General features: G+C 43.6%; 1 protein-coding gene across 2 annotated transcripts in view; it reads right to left on the minus strand.

The window, feature by feature from the left end:
• Positions 1 to 19,622, minus strand: part of BUB1B (BUB1 mitotic checkpoint serine/threonine kinase B) — an 84,887-nt gene extending 65,265 nt beyond the window's left edge. Inside the window, exons 1-5 of one of the 2 annotated variants that reach the window (XM_068253434.1) lie at positions 19,502 to 19,622; positions 16,403 to 16,552; positions 12,477 to 12,536; positions 2,436 to 2,580; positions 56 to 252 (exon numbers count right to left, since the gene is read on the minus strand). In XM_068253434.1, the coding sequence (XP_068109535.1) occupies positions 56 to 252; positions 2,436 to 2,580; positions 12,477 to 12,536; positions 16,403 to 16,552; positions 19,502 to 19,608 (659 nt within the window). In that variant the 5' untranslated portion in view covers positions 19,609 to 19,622. The remainder of the gene's footprint in view (positions 1 to 55; positions 253 to 2,435; positions 2,581 to 12,476; positions 12,537 to 16,402; positions 16,553 to 19,501) is intronic. The other variant, XM_068253435.1, reaches the window with a different exon arrangement.
• Positions 19,623 to 21,220: the final 1,598 nt, after the last annotated feature.

Here is a 21,220-nt window from a genome sequence, read left to right on the forward strand (position 1 = left end):
GAAGAAGAGACCCCTCTACCAGTCATTTGAAAGATTACGCTTTTGCAGTCCTTACTTGTGAGAGGCCTCCAGTTTCTCTCGGGGTTCAGAATTGCACTGGATACCCTGCTGGAAGATTGAATCCGCTTTCTTGTAATTGCCTCTGGCTTCATATTCTTCTGCCCAGGTGATGTACAGCTGTGCATGCTGGATTCCAATCCCTTGACCATGTAAGTAGCTGTACAAATCCACAGGTTCTGTGCAAAAAGTTCCCTGATAATAACCAAATATAATAAAAGGAATGAACTTAGAGAGTAGCTTCACACGAGAATTAGCATTTACCGAACTTTTAAGCAGTAAATATTACTAACAACCACCAAGATCTAATCAAGGGCACGAGATCCCTAAACTGCCCGGTAAAATGGATTTCAAAAATATTAAAATGACATCCAAACTGGTGGGGGCAGCAACTGTCCAAATCACATGCTTGTTCTAGGGCAGAAAATTATCTACCAAGGATCCCTGGGATCAGAGTTACTACCCCGCAAGTAGCATGTAGCCTCAGAGTCAAAACGTCAGTCAGGCAGCAAGATCGGCTATTCCCTAGAACTAAAGATGGTCATGGAAATAGAGATCATTCCAACCTGCATGCAAATGGGATGCAATTGTATGCAGTTTGGAGCTGGGCATATCAATTGTACATCCTGCTGACTCATTGGCTGAATTCCAAGCGAATAGAAATTTACATGCAAGTGTTTCTTTGCCAATAAAACTACATTTCCTAACTGGATGAGCTCCACACTCCCCTCAGTGTCACTGGAGCACATCACTTATAAAACCAGGGGATGTGTGGGCAGATTACTTAAAATATGGAGTGTATGGTTGGACAGTCCACTTACTGTGGACATGTGAAACCATGCGGTTAGGGGGTCAATGGGACCTTTCAATAAGCAACTTGTGCTTACTTACATAGAATGTGGATGTCTTTCTTTTTTATTTAAATGTTGAATGCTTAATGGATTGGTCATGTAGTTGATATTATGTTAGTTGTACTTTTTGGTGAATCTTAAAGAGAGTCTGAAGCGAATAAAAGTACCTCTTTATTATTATCTAGTCCTCTTCAGCAGAATGAAATCAAAATATTTCAAAGAATCATGCAGAATGAAATTAAAAGCTGAATCGCTGCATCTGCGTGGCTGAATGATGTATTTAAAACCCCCAAATCCCGGGGCAAAATTCCACGACTTTCCTACAGCGCAAAGCTCTTCTTCCAGTGCATTCAATCTCCAGCGATCTCCCCTCTCAGTGTATGAAGACTGAGAGGGGCGGGGAGAAGCGGAGATCCGCAGAGATTGACTGGAGCAGAGGCAGAGCTACTGCACAAAGTTGTCTCCTCCAGAAAGTACAGGAGGATTTACCCCTGGGGATTTCGGAAGGGGGGTGTTTAAATACATTGTTCAGCCGTGCAGATGTAGCGATTCATCTTTGCATATACTGCTGAAGAGAACTAGATAATAAAGAGGTAATTTTTTCACTTCAGGTTCTCTTTAAAGTACCGGTATTGTAAGATTTCTCCTGTTCTCACCTGGCATATATTTGGTTGTGCTCATACTTTGCTGACTTCAATGCTGGGAATACATGGTAAGATTCTGGCGCTCGATTCCACGCCCGATCATTTTTGCCGCCCGGTTCTGCGGGTGATTCTCTTATCTTCCGCTCGTTTTTCTTACCTTTTTCCATTGTCTGCCATGCAGAATCGAGCGCGGAAACGATCGGCCGCTTGATCGGACATGTCGGAAATTATCTATCGAGCCATCGAAATGGCTCAGAATCTTACCGTGTATTCCCAGCATTAAAGTGAAATTCTACATGATTGACTTGTGTCTAGCCTGCTATTCGTTGAACCCCTCAGGGCTGTTGTGCATATTATTGATATTAATGTCATTTTTGTATTATTATATTTTATTGCTGTTCAATAAAAAATATTTTAAAGGACATGAAAAAAAAGAGAACAAAAAACACTTTGCATACGAGCCAGTTATTAGCATCTCACTGACCATCTGTACCTAGCACACAGGTGATGAGCTTCAGTCCTCGAGTGCCATATCCATGCCAGTGTTGAGGACGGACGGAGAAGTGTGCTCTGCTTTATTAACCACATCTTACCCGATTTAGTCCCATCATTTAATTTGAGCTTTGACAAAAATTTGTGAGGACCACGGCCTTTGAGGACTGGGGTTCAACATCCCTGGCCTAACACGAATGAAATGAGAACAATGCAACCAATGTACAATTTTGAGTCCAGCAAGTGCTATGAAATAATGAAGAAATGAACTACTGCATTGTGTGAGATTGACTTTACAATTTATTTTAAACTCAATCTATCCAGTAACTTCTTGTGAAACAGGCCTCTTATTGTTTGAGGTTGGAAAATGACTGAAACATCTCATGCTTACAAACTTGAGGCAGATGCTGAGGTAACGTGGATCATCATAATATCGCTTATCCTCATGGAAGATCCTAACTGCTCGCTCCAAAAGAGGCGACAGGTTGCTCTCTTTACCTCCCTGAGGGAAGGCCTGTACTGCCCATTTTATGTATCTGAAAAACACACAAAGATACAACATAAAAATTAAAGACATTTCATGGGTTGACCTACTAAAAATCGAAACAGTGGTGGTCAAATGAACTAGATTGTAAAGAAAAAAGAAAAAAAAAAAAAAAAAAAGAACTGCCCATTTATGACATGTGAAATTAGCAACCCTCATCTGTTTGATGAGCAACAGATGATTGGCATTGTAGCATGTTCGCGCCTTAGCAATGGCCGCTCGTTGTGAAGTCCCGCGCGATAGTGATGCCCGCTACATTAACACAGCGTCGGCTGCGTTATCGCATGGGACTTTACAATGAGCGGTTGTTGCTAAGGAGCGCACACTACACTGCCTGTAACGGGCGTTGCATGCCCGCTCTGTAATTAAGTCACGCTGGTAACAGAGTGTGTACGTTTATTTAAAGTTGATCAGAAGTGAACTTTTACTCAATGCATAATTGTGTTCCTTTCCTATTGTTTATAGGGCATTCCTCAAGCCAAATACTTTTTTGCTTTTGTTTTAATACTCTAATTCCCTATAAAACTAAATAAACCTGGCCCACAGGTTTTCAGAGAGCCTTGGCAGTAGCAAGGGCTCATGGGAGCTCAGTCTGGGCAGGAGGAGGTGTTACTACCCATTGATTTCAGAGGCAGAGGGGAGGAGGGGGGATTAAGTTTTTTTCACAGGCTTAGTGATCAAGATACAGATAAGCCTGCCTCTGTGTAATGTTCACAAACAACAAGGCTGCTGTCATTGTATCACAGGAAGAAATAATCATTTTCTATTAAAGCTGTTTGCAGCTAGATTTGCTGTGTAAACTATCTAAACTTTAGATAAGATACATAGACAAGTTCATTGTTATAGTTAGTTTTTCATCTCGGATCCGCTTTAAGACACGCTGCTTTCCCGCGCTAACGGTAATCAATAAATCCCATTGGCAGTGGGGTGGTGGAGGGGTTGCTTGAGAAGAGATATTGGCAGTGGGGTGGTGAATTGGATGCTTAAGAAGAGATATTGGCAGCGGGGTGGATGCTTAAAGTGAACCCTAGTAAGCACCCTATATATAAAAATAAATAAATAAATAAAAAAAGGAAGAAAACATACTACCTGATCCAGGTGGCTAGCCAGATCAGGTAGAGCCTGTTTTCGCTACTCTCCTGTGTCCTGGTTTTTTATAAATGGCGATGACCCTAGGGTTACAACACTGCAGCTCTGCTCTTTTCACAGACCACAGAGAGGAGAGGAAGGAGCAGAGAAGGGGTGATCTGAAGCAGTGAGGGGCACAAAGAGGCAGGGGATGGGCATTTTAAGCGGGTGTGCTGCAGAAGTCCCTCTACTGAAAAGAACACCCCTTCCATTCTCAAGCTGCCTGTCAGGAGGGGGAAGGTAAATGCAGCATCCAGGGGGACCCACACCAATACAGAGAGGACACAGAGGCATGTGATGAAAATCACTAACATGTGTAATGATCGCTGCTGCAGCAGGTGTTGCTGGAAGTAGTAGTGCTGCAGCTCAGGCAGTTCTGATGTCTTTCCATGCAAGCTGCATAGCTTTGTCTGTCTTTCCCTGCTGTCAGCTTGTGACTGATTATCATTCACCTGTGTGGGAATCTGCATGTCTGCTCCCATTGGATGACCTCAGTATAAAGATCTGCTTCCTGCAGGGTTTCCTTGGGTTTTCATAGCTTCAGTTAAAGAGACTCCGTAACAAAAATTGCATCCTGTTTTTTATCATCCTACAAGTTCCAAAAGCTATTCTAATGTGTTCTGGCTAACTGCAGCACTTTCTACTATGACAGTCTCTGTAATAAATCAACTTATCTCTCACTTGTCAGACTTGTCAGCCTGTGTCTGGAAGGCTGCCAAGTTCTTCAGTGTTGTGGTTCTGTGATGCATCTCCCCCCTCCAGGCCCTCTCTGCACACTGTCTGTGTATTATTTAGAGTAGGACAGCTTCTCTCTTCTCTTTTACAAGCTGGATAAATCCTCCTCTGAGCTGGCTGGGCTTTCACATACTGAGGAATTACATACAGGCAGAGCTGTCTGCACTCTGCAGGAAGAAACAGCCTGACACTTCAGTGAAAGATAGCTGCAGGGGGAAAGAAACTCACAAATGATCTCTTAAGATTCAAAAGGAAGGGTGTATACAGCCTGCTTGTGTATGGATGTATTTTCTATGTGTGGACATACTGTACATCAACCTACTTCCTGTTTTGGTGGCCATTTTGTTTGTTTATAAACAAACTTTTAAAAACTGTTTTTAACCACTTTTAATGCGGTGAGGAGCGGCGAAATTGTGACAGAGGGCAATAGGAGATGTCCCCTAACGCACTGGTATGTTTACTTTTGTGCGATTTTAACAATACAGATTCTCTTTAAGCCCGTCTTGCTGTCGCTTCAGCCCCCGATCGTGTTTCTTGTTCTAAAGATACTTTGCTGGTTTTGCATCATATATTGGTTCATTGCCTATATATGCATACCAGCACGTTTATTATTTTCCTTGTATTCGTGTTACGTTGATACATCAGTGTCGCTGATATATACGTACACGAACTGTTTATTTCCTGTGTTCAGTTAGTCAGTTTTCCAGCACGTTTTGGTAGTTTGCGCGTACCGTGAACACCCGTGCTGAGCTAGTTATCCTGTTCCTGGTCCTGTTTGTGGATTGCGTTCATCTCTGCGAAGAGATAACGAATCCTTCTGAATCCTGTTCTGTTACTGTTTGTGGATTGCGTTCATCTCTGCGAAGAGATAACGAATCCTTCTGAATCCTGTTCTGTTCCTGTTTGTGGATTGCGTTCATCTCTGCGAAGAGATAACGAATCCTTCTGAATCCTGTTCTGTTACTGTTTGTGGATTGCGTTCATCTCTGCGAAGAGATAGCGAATCCTTCTGAGTCCTGTTCCCTGTATTACTCCAGTCCTAGTCAGCGTTCCTGCTTATGTCATATATCGGTTCATTGCCGATATATACATATGTTAGTCAGACGTTACAAATAGTTTCATTGATAGCTGTAATTGTAATACGCTAGGAAAACATACTTATTGTATATTTATCTGTGTTACGTTCATCTATCTCGATCCTGCTATTTCCTGACTATCCTGTCCTGTCTTTGTGAGGCACGCCATCGCCGCATCGCATTGGCTGCCTCATTCCAGTCTGTCTGGTTTTGGACGCTTGCTGTCGCTAAGTAGCCGCTAGCTAGCAAGCGTTCATTCTGTCTACCTGTCCTGATCTCCTCAGTTCTGGTTTGTGCGCTCAGCGCTACTTTGCGCTGAGACGTTATAACGAAAGCATTGTTTGTGGCTGTCAGATCTGCACCAGCTCTGTGCGCCACAATCTCCTATTGGAGTCAGTCCTCCCCTCCACTATACTAGGGATAGCCTGTTTCCTGGTGCTAGTGTGTGTACCTCCTCCACGCCAGCTCATGCGTTGCATGCTGACTGTGGAGAATACACCACCAAGCCTTACATTATGAAAACCCCATTACCAATCCCCATTGTGGGGGGGATTCCCAGAAAGTATGACACTGTTAATTATGGTTCCTGTTCCTTTAAGAGATTTGAAGAACTTAGCTCTGAAACAGAAAATGAGTTTTTCTCTGAATGTGCCAGGTTCCTGGCCAATCCTGATCTCCAAGCGACTCCTGTTTCAACCTGGGCACTCCAACTAAGTTATATTTTGTTTAAAGGGGAATTATTCCAGTGGGCATTTGATGTTCTCAATCATTCCGATTTGAAAGAGAGACCGCTGGAATTTCTAGCGTTTGTGATTCATAACTGGTTGCGCATAGATCCATTGCCTTTTCCTCTTAATGAACTCCTGGCAGCAGGCCAATCAGCTGCTCCTTCAATTGCTTGCAAGAATGAGCAGCAAGCAGAAAGTGTTACTGATAATTTTCCTGCAGCTTTGAATAAATCACCAAAAACAGCAAGGTCAAAGGCAAAACGCAAACGTTCTAAGAAACGTGTCCAATCTGCAGAATCGTTATCCTTAGCGACTGAGACCTATAATGAGATTCTGCCATTAACAGATAATGAAATGCAATTGTCTTTCAGGGGAGTTAAATGGACTTATGAAACTACTAATGAACTTTCCTCCCTGGCTAGGGAAAATAAAGATTTTTGTTTAAAAGAATTATCTGAGTATGATTATGATGAGATATTACAGAGTATTGAACAAATCAACTTATTTGTGAACCAAGGGAAGTTTGCATACACTACAGTTCAACACTTGCTACAGGTATTGGAGATTCTTAAGAATAAGGAATCTGCCAATCACCTGCTAATTAACCCTATACATGTGCCTGCCACAATCATATCTGCAGACTGTGATCAGCCTAAATGTTTCACTGTTAAGTATGCATGGGATCCTCCATTCGAGAGGGGAGAGATGGAAGCCCTGGTCTGTGAATGGAAGAATGATTCAAGTTCATTTTGTCAATTTTACAGTGCAAAAAGTGAAATGGTATTGAACGCATGCATTAAGTCAGCCTATAACCTAATAGAGGCTGGTGTGTGTAGGTATGACTGTGTGGCTCCTTTGATTGATGTGTGGGAACTGAGTTTGGATGATTTTTATGTGACTCTGAATTCGCAAATTTGGCGTTCTGACCCGCCTACTTCAGCACCTTTGGCTGATTCAGCAGGTGATTCGGAGCTCTTTTTGTGTGAAATTGAAGTTCCTGCAATTCCACCCTGTACCATGGATAACTCAGTGTTACTTCCCAGTAAAACAGAAGCCACTGATACATTCTTAACCTTGCCCTGCGCAAATTTCTCAGCAGAGAATCCAGAGGTCCTGCTGACTTCCGAGTCCAGCCTAGCCAGTACTCATGACTCTTTGTTTAGTGAAACAGACACCAGAAAAATCTTGCCTGTCTCTGCAAACACTTCTGCAGAAATTACCTGTGTTAATAAAGTTCAACTCCTGTCTGATCCAGCAGATGCCAATAGATGCACTACATCAGTTTCCGAGTCCCAGCAATCCTGTCTAGTAACCTCAGAACCCCAGCATCTGAATTTTCCAATTTTACAAATGAATGGTGATTCAGATGCGCAAACATTGTGTCTTGATCTTCCTGTTTCTACACCTCGCTCTAGTTTCGTGAATAGCTCAGAGCATCTGCTATGTGAACCTGAAATCGCAGAATTATTACCTTGTTCAGAAAATTTTCCAATAAATTTGCCCTGTACCATGAATTGTGCAGTAGATCTCTCCAATGAAACTCAGGTCACAGAATCATTATGCTGTCCAGCAGGTGCTTCCATGGTTTTGCCCTGCAATATGGACTGTTCAGTGATCCTGTCCAGTGAAGCTGTGGTCGCAGAGTCTTATGCTTCACCCAGTACTTTGGATACTTTAAACCCTCTAGCAGAGGAGGCTGAAGCACTGCTTACCTCAGTTGGTGTTGCAGTAATATTCACTTGTCTAGCAGCTGTTTGGAATTACAGTCTGCTCTAATAAAACTTGATGAATTTCTGCCCAGCAAAGCAGAAGCCATTGAAATATTGTCCTCGTCAGCAAGTGTGTCAGATACCTTGCCCTGTACACAGTCTGATTTAACCAATGTTGTTGAGTCCCTCTCCAGTGTTGTAACAGCCGAGGAACTCCAGCCCTGTCCTCTGAATGTTTCAGAAGTCTTGCCCTGTAACATGGATAATTCTGATTCTCTGGTCAAAATAATAGAAATCTCAGAATTTCAGTCCGGTCTGATGAGTGTTCCTGAAACCCAGCCCTGTATCCTGAAAGATTCTGGTTCTCTGGCCGCTGTGGCAGAGGTTCCAGAGTCCCCTTCCTGTCCAGGGAATTCCTCAGTTTTGCCTAGTCCAGTGGGGGCTGCTGCAATACTGACTTGTTCTGCAGCGCCTCATGAGCTCCAATCCAGTGTATTAAATGAGTCTCTGTCCAGTCCAGAGGTAGTTGTGGAGTCCCTATCTGGTTCAGTGCATACATCAGAAGATTTGTCCTGTCTTGTTAGTGCCCCTGAATCTGATTTGTTACTGACTTTGCTGGAATCAGCGACATCTAAGTCTGATCCAGCATTCTCGTGTAAAAATCCAGTAGTTGCGAAATTTAGTCATGATGATTTTTTTTTGGCCAGTCCTGGTTTTGGTCCTGTCTTGGCTGACCCTGAGGCTCACAGTTCCTTGACATGCCCAGAGGTTTCTCTTGTGCCGGTGTGCCCAGATGTTCTTTGTGTGCCAGAATGCCCAAGTGTGTCTAAGGTGTTAGCGTGCTCTGATGCTTCCTTAGTGGGAACACGTTCTGATATTGCCAGTCTGCCTGCATGCCCAGAGATGGTTCTGGTCCCTGAAAGCCCTGATATTGATGTTTGTCCTTGTGGCCCTGACTCGGGAATTGCCCTAGGTTCCATAGGGGTTCTTGATGGTTCTCCATGTGAGCCTAAGGGGCATTCTGACCTATGGGGATCTCTTTGGAGCTTCAAGGTGTTCTGGGAGGTCTCTGAGAAAACTTGTCCTGGTGCCTTGGACTGGTTCAACAGTGGGTTTTGTGTTGGTAAAGACAGTACCGGTGGGCATTGCAAAGGCTTTGGCGTTTCTGAACGGTTTCTGGAAGGCGGTGGGTATCGCTCAGGGAGTTTCGGAGGGCTTTCTTCTGGAAATCATGGTTCTGATGGGTGTCACACTGGGGCTTGTAGTACTGATGGGCATGGTTCTGTAGGTTCTGGTTCTGATGGGTCCAGTCTTGTGGGGACTGATTCTGGAATTCGGTCTTGCCGGGCTGTCCCGGTCATCATGAATTATCAGTCAGACTGTTTTGTTGGGAATTTCAGTTTTGAAAAGCGTCTGGAATCCGCTTTTAAGGGCGGGGGTACTGTAATGATCGCTGCTGCAGCAGGTGTTGCTGGAAGTAGTAGTGCTGCAGCTCAGGCAGTTCTGATGTCTTTCCATGCAAGCTGCATAGCTTTGTCTGTCTTTCCCTGCTGTCAGCTTGTGACTGATTATCATTCACCTGTGTGGGAATCTGCATGTCTGCTCCCATTGGATGACCTCAGTATAAAGATCTGCTTCCTGCAGGGTTTCCTTGGGTTTTCATAGCTTCAGTTAAGCCCGTCTTGCTGTCGCTTCAGCCCCCGATCGGGTTTCTTGTTCTAAAGATACTTTGCTGGTTTTGCATCATATATTGGTTCATTGCCAATATATATGCATACCAGCACGTTTATTATTTTCCTTGTATTCGTGTTACGTTGATACATCAGTGTCGCTGATATATACGTACACGAACTGTTTATTTCCTGTGTTCAGTTAGTCAGTTTTCCAGCACGTTTTGGTAGTTTGCGCGTACCGTGAACACCCGTGCTGAGCTAGTTATCCTGTTCCTGGTCCTGTTTGTGGATTGCGTTCATCTCTGCGAAGAGATAACGAATCCTTCTGAATCCTGTTCTGTTACTGTTTGTGGATTGCGTTCATCTCTGCGAAGAGATAACGAATCCTTCTGAATCCTGTTCTGTTCCTGTTTGTGGATTGCGTTCATCTCTGCGAAGAGATAACGAATCCTTCTGAATCCTGTTCTGTTACTGTTTGTGGATTGCGTTCATCTCTGCGAAGAGATAGCGAATCCTTCTGAGTCCTGTTCCCTGTATTACTCCAGTCCTAGTCAGCGTTCCTGCTTATGTCATATATCGGTTCATTGCCGATATATACATATGTTAGTCAGACGTTACAAATAGTTTCATTGATAGCTGTAATTGTAATACGCTAGGAAAACATACTTATTGTATATTTATCTGTGTTACGTTCATCTATCTCGATCCTGCTATTTCCTGACTATCCTGTCCTGTCTTTGTGAGGCACGCCATCGCCGCATCGCATTGGCTGCCTCATTCCAGTCTGTCTGGTTTTGGACGCTTGCTGTCGCTAAGTAGCCGCTAGCTAGCAAGCGTTCATTCTGTCTACCTGTCCTGATCTCCTCAGTTTTGGTTTGTGCGCTCAGCGCTACTTTGCGCTGAGACGTTATAACGAAAGCATTGTTTGTGGCTGTCAGATCTGCACCGGCTCTGTGCGCCACAATCTCCTATTGGAGTCAGTCCTCCCCTCCACTATACTAGGGATAGCCTGTTTCCTGGTGCTAGTGTGTGTACCTCCTCCACGCCAGCTCATGCGTTGCATGCTGACTGTGGAGAATACACCACCAAGCCTTACAACATGCTTCTGTTTCTAAATCATTGGAAATGAAGGCCCATGCTCCTGATGAGACAAAAGGGAATGACAAAACTCGGGCACGGACTGGAGGTACCAGGGAGTGGTGATGGCGGAGGACGTGTGAACGCCGCAATACGGCGGGAAGGTGCAGCATAGCCCAGCATAGGCAATGGGGAGAGCCCATGGAAAAAAAAAAACTCTGTACGCCAATTGCATCTGGGAACATGTGTTTTTTTTAATAAAGCAATGATGCTTTTAAACTGGATTATGCTATGGAAGGCTTTTATTGAGGCATCTTGAATTTATGGAGGATAAGTGGAACCAGGACCTGATGCTCCGAGGCTTCCTGGACTTATGCGATATCTGACCAGTCTAGCAGTGATCACTGCTCAATTGGGGAGTCTGCTTCCTGTTGGGTGCTATCTGGTGGTGGATTGATGACAACTGTTGAAGTATTGATAATTTCAAGTCTCAGCAGTGAAATGGACTGTTTATGATAGTTTGATTTTATTAAGATGTGCGGGGGACTTTCTGTCATGTTTTCCAAATCATTACTCACATTCTTCCTCAGGTACACTTTAAGAAGAGTTATTGGCAGAAGGATAGTGGACAGGGTTGGCAGATGGTGGACTGGGTTATGGGCACTGCAGACAATGGAAAGAGCATCAGATGGGATTTGTTCCATTCCAAATCACACAGTTTTTATTTTCTGGGCACTTGCTATGGAGGTTTTGGGTTGAGCTTACAAACTTCTATTCAGTGGTATCGAAGGTGACACGCTATTGCAGCAAAAATGCCATATAGAGTGCATTTACAAAAATCGCATTGCAATAGTGGGAACAAATACCCACGATTTACATTATAATTAAAATGTCCTTGTGAATACCAAAACAAAAAGTACTCCAAAAATTAAATGAGAAAGTGTGCAGTAGAAACAAGTATTTAGGCCATGCTCTCACTACATGCAATCCAATGCAATTTCAGGGACCCATGTTTTGTTTTTTTTTAATTGCTTGCCGACCGCTCCATGCCAATTGGAGTGAATGCGGCGGCAACCCCAGGACCACTCAACGCCAATTGGCGTGAAGTCCTGGGGCGGGATTTTGCAGAAAATCGTGCACGCATCTCCGCTTGCATGACGGAGCACAGCTCCGTCATCAGTCTCCCAGCGGCTGTTAGATGGTGGTTGGCGAAACCGCAGTCTATTTACATGGTACAGCGCTGCAATCTAAGGCAGTGCTGTACTGGGGAGAGCCGTGTCACTCCCCTACAGAGCATGTCCCCTACAGAGCATCAGGAGCGATCTGCTGTCATAGGCTGATGCCTACGACAGCCGATCGCGGTGATTGGCTCGTGGGGGGAGGGGCTTGTAATAAATAACTTAAATTTATAAAAAAAAAAAAAAACATAAATAAAACATCCTGGGAGCGATCAGAGCCCACCAACAGAAAGCTCTGTTGGAGGGATAAAAAGGCGGGGGAGGGGCAGAGATAAATCACTTGTGTGCTGAGTCGTACGGCCCTGCAGCGAGCCCTTACAGCTGCAGTGGCCTGAATTGTAAAAAGATTGCCTGGTCATTGGAGGGGTGTAAGCCTACAGTCCTCAAGTGGTCAACATTGCCATATCCCATTCCCACTTATCACTTTTTTGGTTCATTTATGCTTGTATGAAAATCAGCGAGGCAGTAAAGCTATGCAATAAGGTTTCTTTGTAGAATGACAACAATCATGACAAACTGCATACCTGTCCCACACATCCAAGGGGTCATCACCATTGTAGAAGCGAAGTTCTAACTCAAATGCCCTGGAAGACAAAATGGTTCACTTTTATATGGAAGCTTGGACATAGTGTTTATTGACACACAGGAAAGCTGCAAGTCAAGAATACTGACTTTTTCATATAAGGATGACTCAAATGGCATTTTCCCCATAAGCAGTTGGTAGTTTGTATTTACAGTGGCTTGCAAAAGTATTCGGCCCCCTTGAAGTTTTCCACATTTTGTCACATTACTTCCACAAACATGAATCAATGTTATTGGAATTCCACATGAAAGACCAATACAAAGTGGTGTACACGTGAGAAGTGGAACAAAAATCATACATGATTCCAAACATTTTTTATAAATCAATAGCTGCAAAGTGGGGTGTGCGTAATTATTCAGCCCCCTTTGGTCTTAGTACAGTCAGTTGCCCATAGACATTGCCTGATGAGTGCTAAAGACTAAATAGAGTGGACCTGTGTGTAATCCAATGTCAATACAAATACAGCTGCTCTGTGACGGCCTCAGAGGTTGTCTAAAAGAGTCTTGGGAGCAACAACACCACGAAGTCGAAAGAACACACCAGACAGGTCAGGGATCAAGTTATTGAGAAATGTAAAGCAGGCTTAGGCTACAAAAAGATTTCCAAAGCCTTGGACATCCCACGGAGCACTGTTCAAGCGATCCTTCAGAAATGGAAGGAGTATGGAACAACTGTAACCCTACCAAGACCGTCCACCTAAGCTCACAGGCCAAACAAGGAGAGTGCTGATCAGAAATGCAGTCAAGAGGCCCATGGTGACTCTGGACGAGCTGCAGAGATCTACAGCTCAGGTGGGGGAAATCTGTCCATAGGACAACTATTAGTCGTGCACTGCACAAAGTTGGCCTTTATGGAAGAGTGGCAAGAAGAAAGTCATTGATAACAGAAAAGCATAAGACGTCCCGTTTGCAATTTGCCACAAGCCATGTGGGGGATACAGCAAACATGTGGAAGAAGGTGCTCTGGTCAGATGAGACCAACGTGGAACTTTTTGGCCAAAATGCAAAACGCTATGTGTGGCGGAAAACTAACACTGCACATCACTCTGAACACACCATCCCCACTGTCAAATATGGTGGAGGCAGCATCATGCTCTGGGGATGCTTCTCTTCAGCAGGGACAGGGAAGCTGGTCAGAGTTGATGGGAAGATGGATGGAGCCAAATTGGGGGCAATCTTGGAAGAAAACCTCTTGGAGTCTGCAAAAGACTTGAGACTGGGGCGGAGGTTCACCTTCCAGCAGGACAACGACCCTAAACATGGCAACAATGGAATGGTTTAAAACAAAACATATCCATGTGTTAGAATGGCCCAGTCAAAGTCCAGATCTAAATCCAATCGAGAATCTGTGGCAAGATCTGAAAACTCCTGTTCACAAACGCTGTACATCTAATCTGACTGAGTTGGAGCTGTTTTGCAAAGAAGAATGGGCAAGGATTTCAGTCTCTAGATGTGCAAAACTGGTAGAGACATACCCTAAAAAGACTGGCAGCTGTAATTGCAGCAAAAGATGGTTCTACAAAGTATTGACTCAGGGGGCTGAATAATTACGCACACCCCACTTTGCAGTTATTGATTTGTAAAAAATGTTTGGAATCATGTATGATTTTCGTTCCACTTGTCACATGTACACCACTTTGTATTGGTCTTTCACGTGGAATTCCAATAAAATTGATTCATGTTTGTGGCAGTAATGTGACAAAATGTGGAAAACTTCAAGGGGGCCGAATACTTTTGCAAACCACTGTACATAATACTGCTATTTGCTATAGAGTACATGAAACAGTTCACATCACTAACTGTTCATCAGTGAGGCTTGTTGCCTTATACAGGATCTTCTCAAAAAATTAGCATATTGTGATAAAGCTCATTATTTACTGTACTGATAAACATTAGACTTTCATATATTTTAGATTCAAATACACACAACTGAAGTAGTTCAAGCCTTTTATTGTTTTAATATTGATGATTTTGGCATACAGCTCATGAAAACCCAAATTTCCTATCTCAAAAAATTAGCATATTTCATCCGACCAATAAAAAAAAAGTGTTTTTAAAACAAAAAAAGTCAACCTTCAAATAATTATGTTCAGTTATGCACTCAATACTTGGTCGAGAATCCTTTTGCAGAAATGACTGCTTCAATGAGGCGTGGCATGGAGGCAATCAGCCTGTGGCACTGCTCAGGTGTTATGGAGGCCCAGGATGCTTCGATAGTGGCCTTAAGCTCATCCAGAGTGTTAGGTCTTGCGTCTCTCAACTTTCTCTTCACAATATCCCACAGATTCTCTATGGGGTTCAGGTCAGGAGAGTTGGCAGGCCAATTGAGCACAGTAATTCCATGGTCAGTAAACCATTTACCAGTGGTTTTGGCACTGTGAGCAGGTGCCAGGTCGTGCTGGAAAATGAAATCTACATCTCCACAAAGCTTTTCAGCAGATGGAAGCATGAAGTGCTCCAAAATCTGATAGCTAGCTGCATTGACCCTGCCCTTGATAAAACACAGTGGACCAACACCAGCAGCTGACATGGCACCCCAGACCATCACTGACTGTGGGTTCTTGACACTGGACTTTAGGCATTTTGGCATTTCCCTCTCCCCAGTCTTCCTCCAGACTCTGGCACCTTGATTTCCGAACATGTAAAAGTTGCTTTCATCCGAAAAAAGTACTTTGGACCACTGAGCAACAGTCCAGTGCTGCTTCTCTGTAGCCCAGGTCAGGCGCTTCTGCCGCTGTTTCTGGTTCAAAAGTGGGTTCATGCTTCCATCTGCTGAAAAGCTTTATGGAGATGAAGATTTCATTTTTCAGCACGACCTGGCACCTGTTCACAGTGCCAAAACCACTGGTAAATGGTTTACTGACCATGGTATTACTGTGCTCAATTGGCCTGCCAACTCTCCTGACCTGAACCCCATAGAGAATCTGTGGGATATTGTGAAGAGAAAGTTGAGAGACGCAAGACCCAACACTCTGGATGAACTTGAGGCCGCTATCGAAGCATCCTGGGCCTCCATAACACCTGAGCAGTGCCACAGGCTGATTGCCTCCATGCCACGCCGCATTGAAGCAGTCATTTCTGCAAAAGGATTCCTGACCGAGTATTGAGTGCATAACTGAACATAATTATTTGAAGGTTGACTTTTTTTGTTTTTAAAACACTTTTCTTTTATTGGTCGGATGAAATATGCTAATTTTTTGAGATAGGAAATTTGGGTTTTCATGAGCTGTATGCCAAAATCATCAATATTAAAACAATAAAAGGCTTTAACTACTTCAGTTGTTTGTATTTGAATCTAAAATATATGAAAGTCTTATGTTTATCAGTACATTACAGTAAATAATGAACTTTATCACAATATGCTAATTTTTTGAGAAGATCCTGTACTTCCATCACAGGACAAGCATGACAAAACTCATAAAAAAAAAAAAGGAGAGAAAGTCTTACAAACAAGAAAATGCAGACTTCAAATAGAGTGCTCTGGACAGGATTCCATCCCAGGACTATCACAAAGTTGCACCCAGCCTCAATACAGGAGTTAAATTTGACAGTTAAAATTGTGCTATACACAGCACATGATCAGGCTCCTTATGGCACAATTTCAGGTAGTTTATTTTGTCCCCACACTAATTTAAACTACCTAAGTGAATGTGGCAGAGATTCCACAAAAAAGTAGCCTGGAGAGGAGTGTTATTGTTTTCTGGAAGAAGCCACTCCAGGTTCCTCCCAGAGATACAACTAGTTTAGATATAAAATCCTTGAAGATAATGGCATACTTGTCAGAGTGTAAACAAATTCCAGAGACCTCACAGCAGGATTTTGGCCTTTGCTGGCCTGTCTAGGTAGACTGGGGGCGACTAGCACTCACTGTCTCTGTTGCTGGATGGCATGATGGTGGGAGCTCTCTTGCTGGGAAAGAACCTCTTGCAGAGTGGACATAGCCCTTCCCTGGCGGACAGGCTGAACATTTTCTTTGCACAGTTCCCATTCATCCCCAGCTTCTGCCATAGTGAAGAGTCTGAAAGAGAATCAAATTGTAAGAATTAAGATATTTATTATAAAGCAGCCATCTAGTGGCATCTTCAGACAGCAATTGCTACACAGGAAGAATACCAGAACCCTGCAACAGCACTGACATGCCACTCTGCTCTACAAACCGTTGGGCACATCGGGACTGAGGTTCTGAGCTATAGCGTGTGCTATAGCAGAGCAATGTATCTGCTTCTTTGGGTAGGAGAGATGGTGCAGAATGGAAAGGTGTCAAAAGGGAGGGGTAAGAGGAATTGTGCTGCCAATTGACACAAAGATTTGGCACTCTGGAGCATTAAGTGACCTCTGTAGACACCTGAAAAAAAGGTAGATAGAGACTTCCCATATGGTACTCAGGTCCCCCATCGCTGGGCATGGATCACCCGTAAATTAATGACAAAGGCTTGTTGGTAATCACATTGGGGCCACGCTATTTGTCAAGCACAAGCAGGGCCATACTTTGTCTACGTAAGCACAGCCGGTGCCTGTGCTGTAAGCCAGTGCCGCTCGTGCTACTGCGCAGGCATGTTCGTGCAGCACAGCCGTACTTTGTGTCAGAAGATAAGCATGGCCCCAATGTTAAGGAGGGTCCCCGCAAGCAGTCCCCTGTAGTCCATCAGCTCCTGAGTGTACAACAACAGGTCCCCTCCATTCTCGGTAAAGCTCCAGCAAGTATGGGAACTGCTCTCAGACAAGTTGATCCACCGGTCTGGATTTCCAATGACGCATCGAGGCTGGACACACACACACACGCACACACACACACACACTTGATTCTCGACAGAGCTGACCAGCTAAGAACCACATAGCCTATATACAAGACATAAACCTCCTTTCTCTGTTTTCTGGTCATACTTAAAGTGGATCCAAGGTGAACTTTTACTCATTGCATAACTGTGTTCCTTCCCTATTGTTTATAGGGTATTCCTTAAGTCAAATACTTTTTTGTTTTTGTTTTAATACTCGAATTCCCTATAATCTAAAGAAGCCACGCCCACAGGTTTTCAGAGAGCCTTGGCAGTAGCAAGGGCTCATGGGAGCTCAGTCTGGGCAGGAGGAGGAGGTGTTACTAGCCATTGATTTCAGAGGCAGAGGCAAAGGAAAGGAGGGAAGGGGGGGGGGGGGGAATTAGGTTTTTTTTTTTTCACAGGCTGAGTGCTCAAGATACAGATAAGCCTGCCTCTGTGTAAAGTTTACAAACAACATAGCTGCTGTCGTATCACAGGAAGACAATCATATTCTATTAAAGCTGTTTGCAGCTAGATTTGCTGTGTAAACCATCTAAACTTTAGATAAGATATATAGACAAGTTACTTGTTATGGTTAGTTTTTCATCTCGGATCCGCTTTAACTCCTCTACGCAGAGTGAATCCAGGGGAAATTTCAGAATACAAAAAGGCCAGACGCCAAAGTCCTCATACAGATGTGTACACTGGTCTGGTGTTCCCATCCAATCAATTATCCTTCAATAAATTGGTCAGAATGGTCAGTCATGTTTACATCAGACGGTGTGGGCGACACGACACCTGCGTTGCTCAGCGATTTTCTTCCCCCAATGCAGTTATGATTACATTCATCATGATGAAGAGAATCATATCACATGCAATCTTCCGTGAATCTCAACGCATGGATGGAAACAGACACTGGGCTCTATTCTCAAAGAGCCAAAAGTACCGCAAAATTTTAGCGCTAAATTCCCGCCAGCGGTAAACTCCGCATTTTTTCAGCATTCACTAACATTTTCCGCATGTTTTCCGCATGCGGGAAAAAAGATGCGGAAACAGGCATTATTCATGCGGGAATCATGCGGTAAAAAGGTCGCATGAAAAAGTGTTTAAAAAAAAAAAGTTAAAGTCCACCAAGCACAGCCCTTAAGCCTCCACACTTCATTAAAGTCAATGGGATGCGGAATATATCACCTACTTCTTGTAGGTGATAAAAATTCGGTAATTAACGAAGAAAAGATGCGCCTGAACATCTTTGAGAATTGATCTTTTATTGCGGAAAATACCGACTTTTGCGGAAATTTTACCGCATGAATCCCGCACTTTTATCACACTTTTTCCGCATGCGGAAAAAACATGCGGAACATTTTGAGAATCCCAACTTGCCGGTATTTTGGGTGCAAACTTCCCGCATGTACTTTACCGCATGCGGAAACTCATTGAGAATAGAGCCCACTGTGGTCTGTGCAACTTTCTCATGTCCCTGCAATCCAGACCGCATTTTCAAAAATGCAGCTAAATCATGTAGATGTTAATAAGGCCTAGACCAAGTCCCATACATTATGCCTGGTACACATAATGCCATTTTCCGGCAGATTGACACACAAATGGATTCTTTATGGCAGGTCCAATCTTTTTTCCGATCACTTCCATACAAAATCAATCAGAAAAATAATTGAAAATCGGATTGGACCTGTCAGAAATAATTGATTTGACCGTCAATCTAACTGAAAATTATGTGCAACACTGGCATTAGACAAGTTCCATACACTCTGACCAAGTGATCAATTCACCAAGCAAAAATAGGCCTAAACAACAGCACAAATAATTGTACAAAGGTTGTGACCCTCCTCAGTCTATCCAAAACGTTTTGTCTGGATACTAGTTACTTTATTCACTGGATGTTGCTGAAACCTGGCCATGTGTTGGCAGTATGTAAAAACTTGAGTGAATGTTTATTATTTTTCACATAAACAGGGCTTCTGTTTACCTGTAGGGTAAACCCCAGCTAACTGTTCTCCTCTACATAAGATCTTTGGTTAGTACTGCCAGTCCTAACTAGCAAACCCAAGTAGTAGCCACTAGCCAGGCCTCGGGTACCCCAGTACTGCAAAACATATCATCAGCAGCTGCAGCCTACAAATGACTACAGCCCTTATGTAATTCCTGCCTCCCCGGTACAGGGAGCCATAGCTATAAAGCGGAGAATTTACCTACTACGTAATCTCCGCCGCGGCCCGCTGTCTCCTTCTCTCCGAAATTCAAACTCTGCAGCTTTTCCCTGATAGGCGAACGGCGAGACTTGGCAAGTGCACCGCATTCACCCAATCCTATTCGCTGCATCCTCTCCTTTGTCTTCATTGGTTTGTGTCGGTGAACAGTGCGCACAGCAAAGCATCATAGGAAATGTAGTTTCGTCGGGTTGATAACTTGTCAGTGCAGAACAACACTGCGATATGTGGTCTCAACATTATTATAGCATGTGTCGCTTTATTACTGACTACACTGGTTAAGTACCCCCCACAGCGCAATATATATAGGTGTATTTGCCTTCTTAAAAGGAAAGGAAATCTGCAATACTTTAGCTACAAGTGAACATTTGTGGTTACCCACAATGCACTACTACTGAATATGCATATGTATACAGGTCATTCTCAAAAAATTAGCATATTGTGATAAAGTTCATTATTTTCTGTAATGTACTGATAAACATTAGACTTTCATATATTTTAGATTCATTACACACAACTGAAGGAGTTCAAGACTTTCATTGTTTTAATATTGATGATTTTGGCATACAGCTCATGAAAACCCAAAATTCCTATCTCAAAAAATTAGCATATCATGAAAAGGTTCTCTAAACGAGCTATTAACCTAATCATCTGAATCAACTAATTAACTCTAAACACCTACAAAATATTCCTGAGGCTTTTAAAAACTCCCAGCCTGGTTCATTACTCAAAACCGCAATCATGGGTAAAACTGTCGACCTGACTGCTGTCCAGAAGGCCATCATTGACACCCTCAACAGGGGCAAATCCAGGATTTTCAAGGGGGGGGGGGGGATTCCTGATAGGTCTCTTCTGGCTAGCCGCACACTACCGCGCATGCGTTTGCCCACAAAATCCACATGGTGCACAGCATTTCTCCACAAAATACGCACAATGTGCAGTGTTTCCCTACAAAATACACATGATACAGTAGTGTTTCGCCAAAATATATATAATGTGGCAGTGATTAAGTAGCCAGATAACCCCCTTTATTATGGATAGCGAAATTACCACACCCCTCTTTAGTATAGGTGACCAGATGACCCCCATTCATCACACAGGTAGCCAGATGAGCCCCCCCCCCCCCCCCCCCAGTTAGGATAGGTAACCACATGATCCCCATTTAAAGTATATAGCCAGATGACTCCCCATTCAGTACATTCCCCCTTGTATTTCACCAGATCCCCCTTGTATATATAGCCAGTGCATATAGTCAGATCCCCTGTATATATAGCCAGAGATCCCCCCTGTGTATAGCCATATACCCACTGTATGTAGCCAGATGCCTCCCCTGCATATAGCCAGTGTATATAGCCAGATCCCCCTGCATACAGCCAGTGTATATAGCCAGATCCCCCTGCATATAGCCAGTTTATATAGCCAGATCCCCCTGTATATAGCCAGTGTATATAGCCAGATCCCCCTGCATATAGCCAGTGTATATAGCCAGATCCCCCTGTATATAGCCAGTATATATAGCCAGATCCCCCTGTATATAGCCAGTGTATATAGCCAGATCCCCCTGCATATAGCCAGATCCCCCTGCATATAGCCAGTGTATATAGCCAGATCCCCCTGTATATAGCCAGTGTATATAGCCAGATCCCCCTGTATATAGCCAGTGTATATAGCCAGATCCCCCTGCATATAGCCAGATCCCCC

The sequence above is a fragment of the Hyperolius riggenbachi genome, chromosome 9, assembly GCF_040937935.1.
Source record: "Hyperolius riggenbachi isolate aHypRig1 chromosome 9, aHypRig1.pri, whole genome shotgun sequence".
Classification (NCBI taxonomy): domain Eukaryota; kingdom Metazoa; phylum Chordata; class Amphibia; order Anura; family Hyperoliidae; genus Hyperolius; species Hyperolius riggenbachi.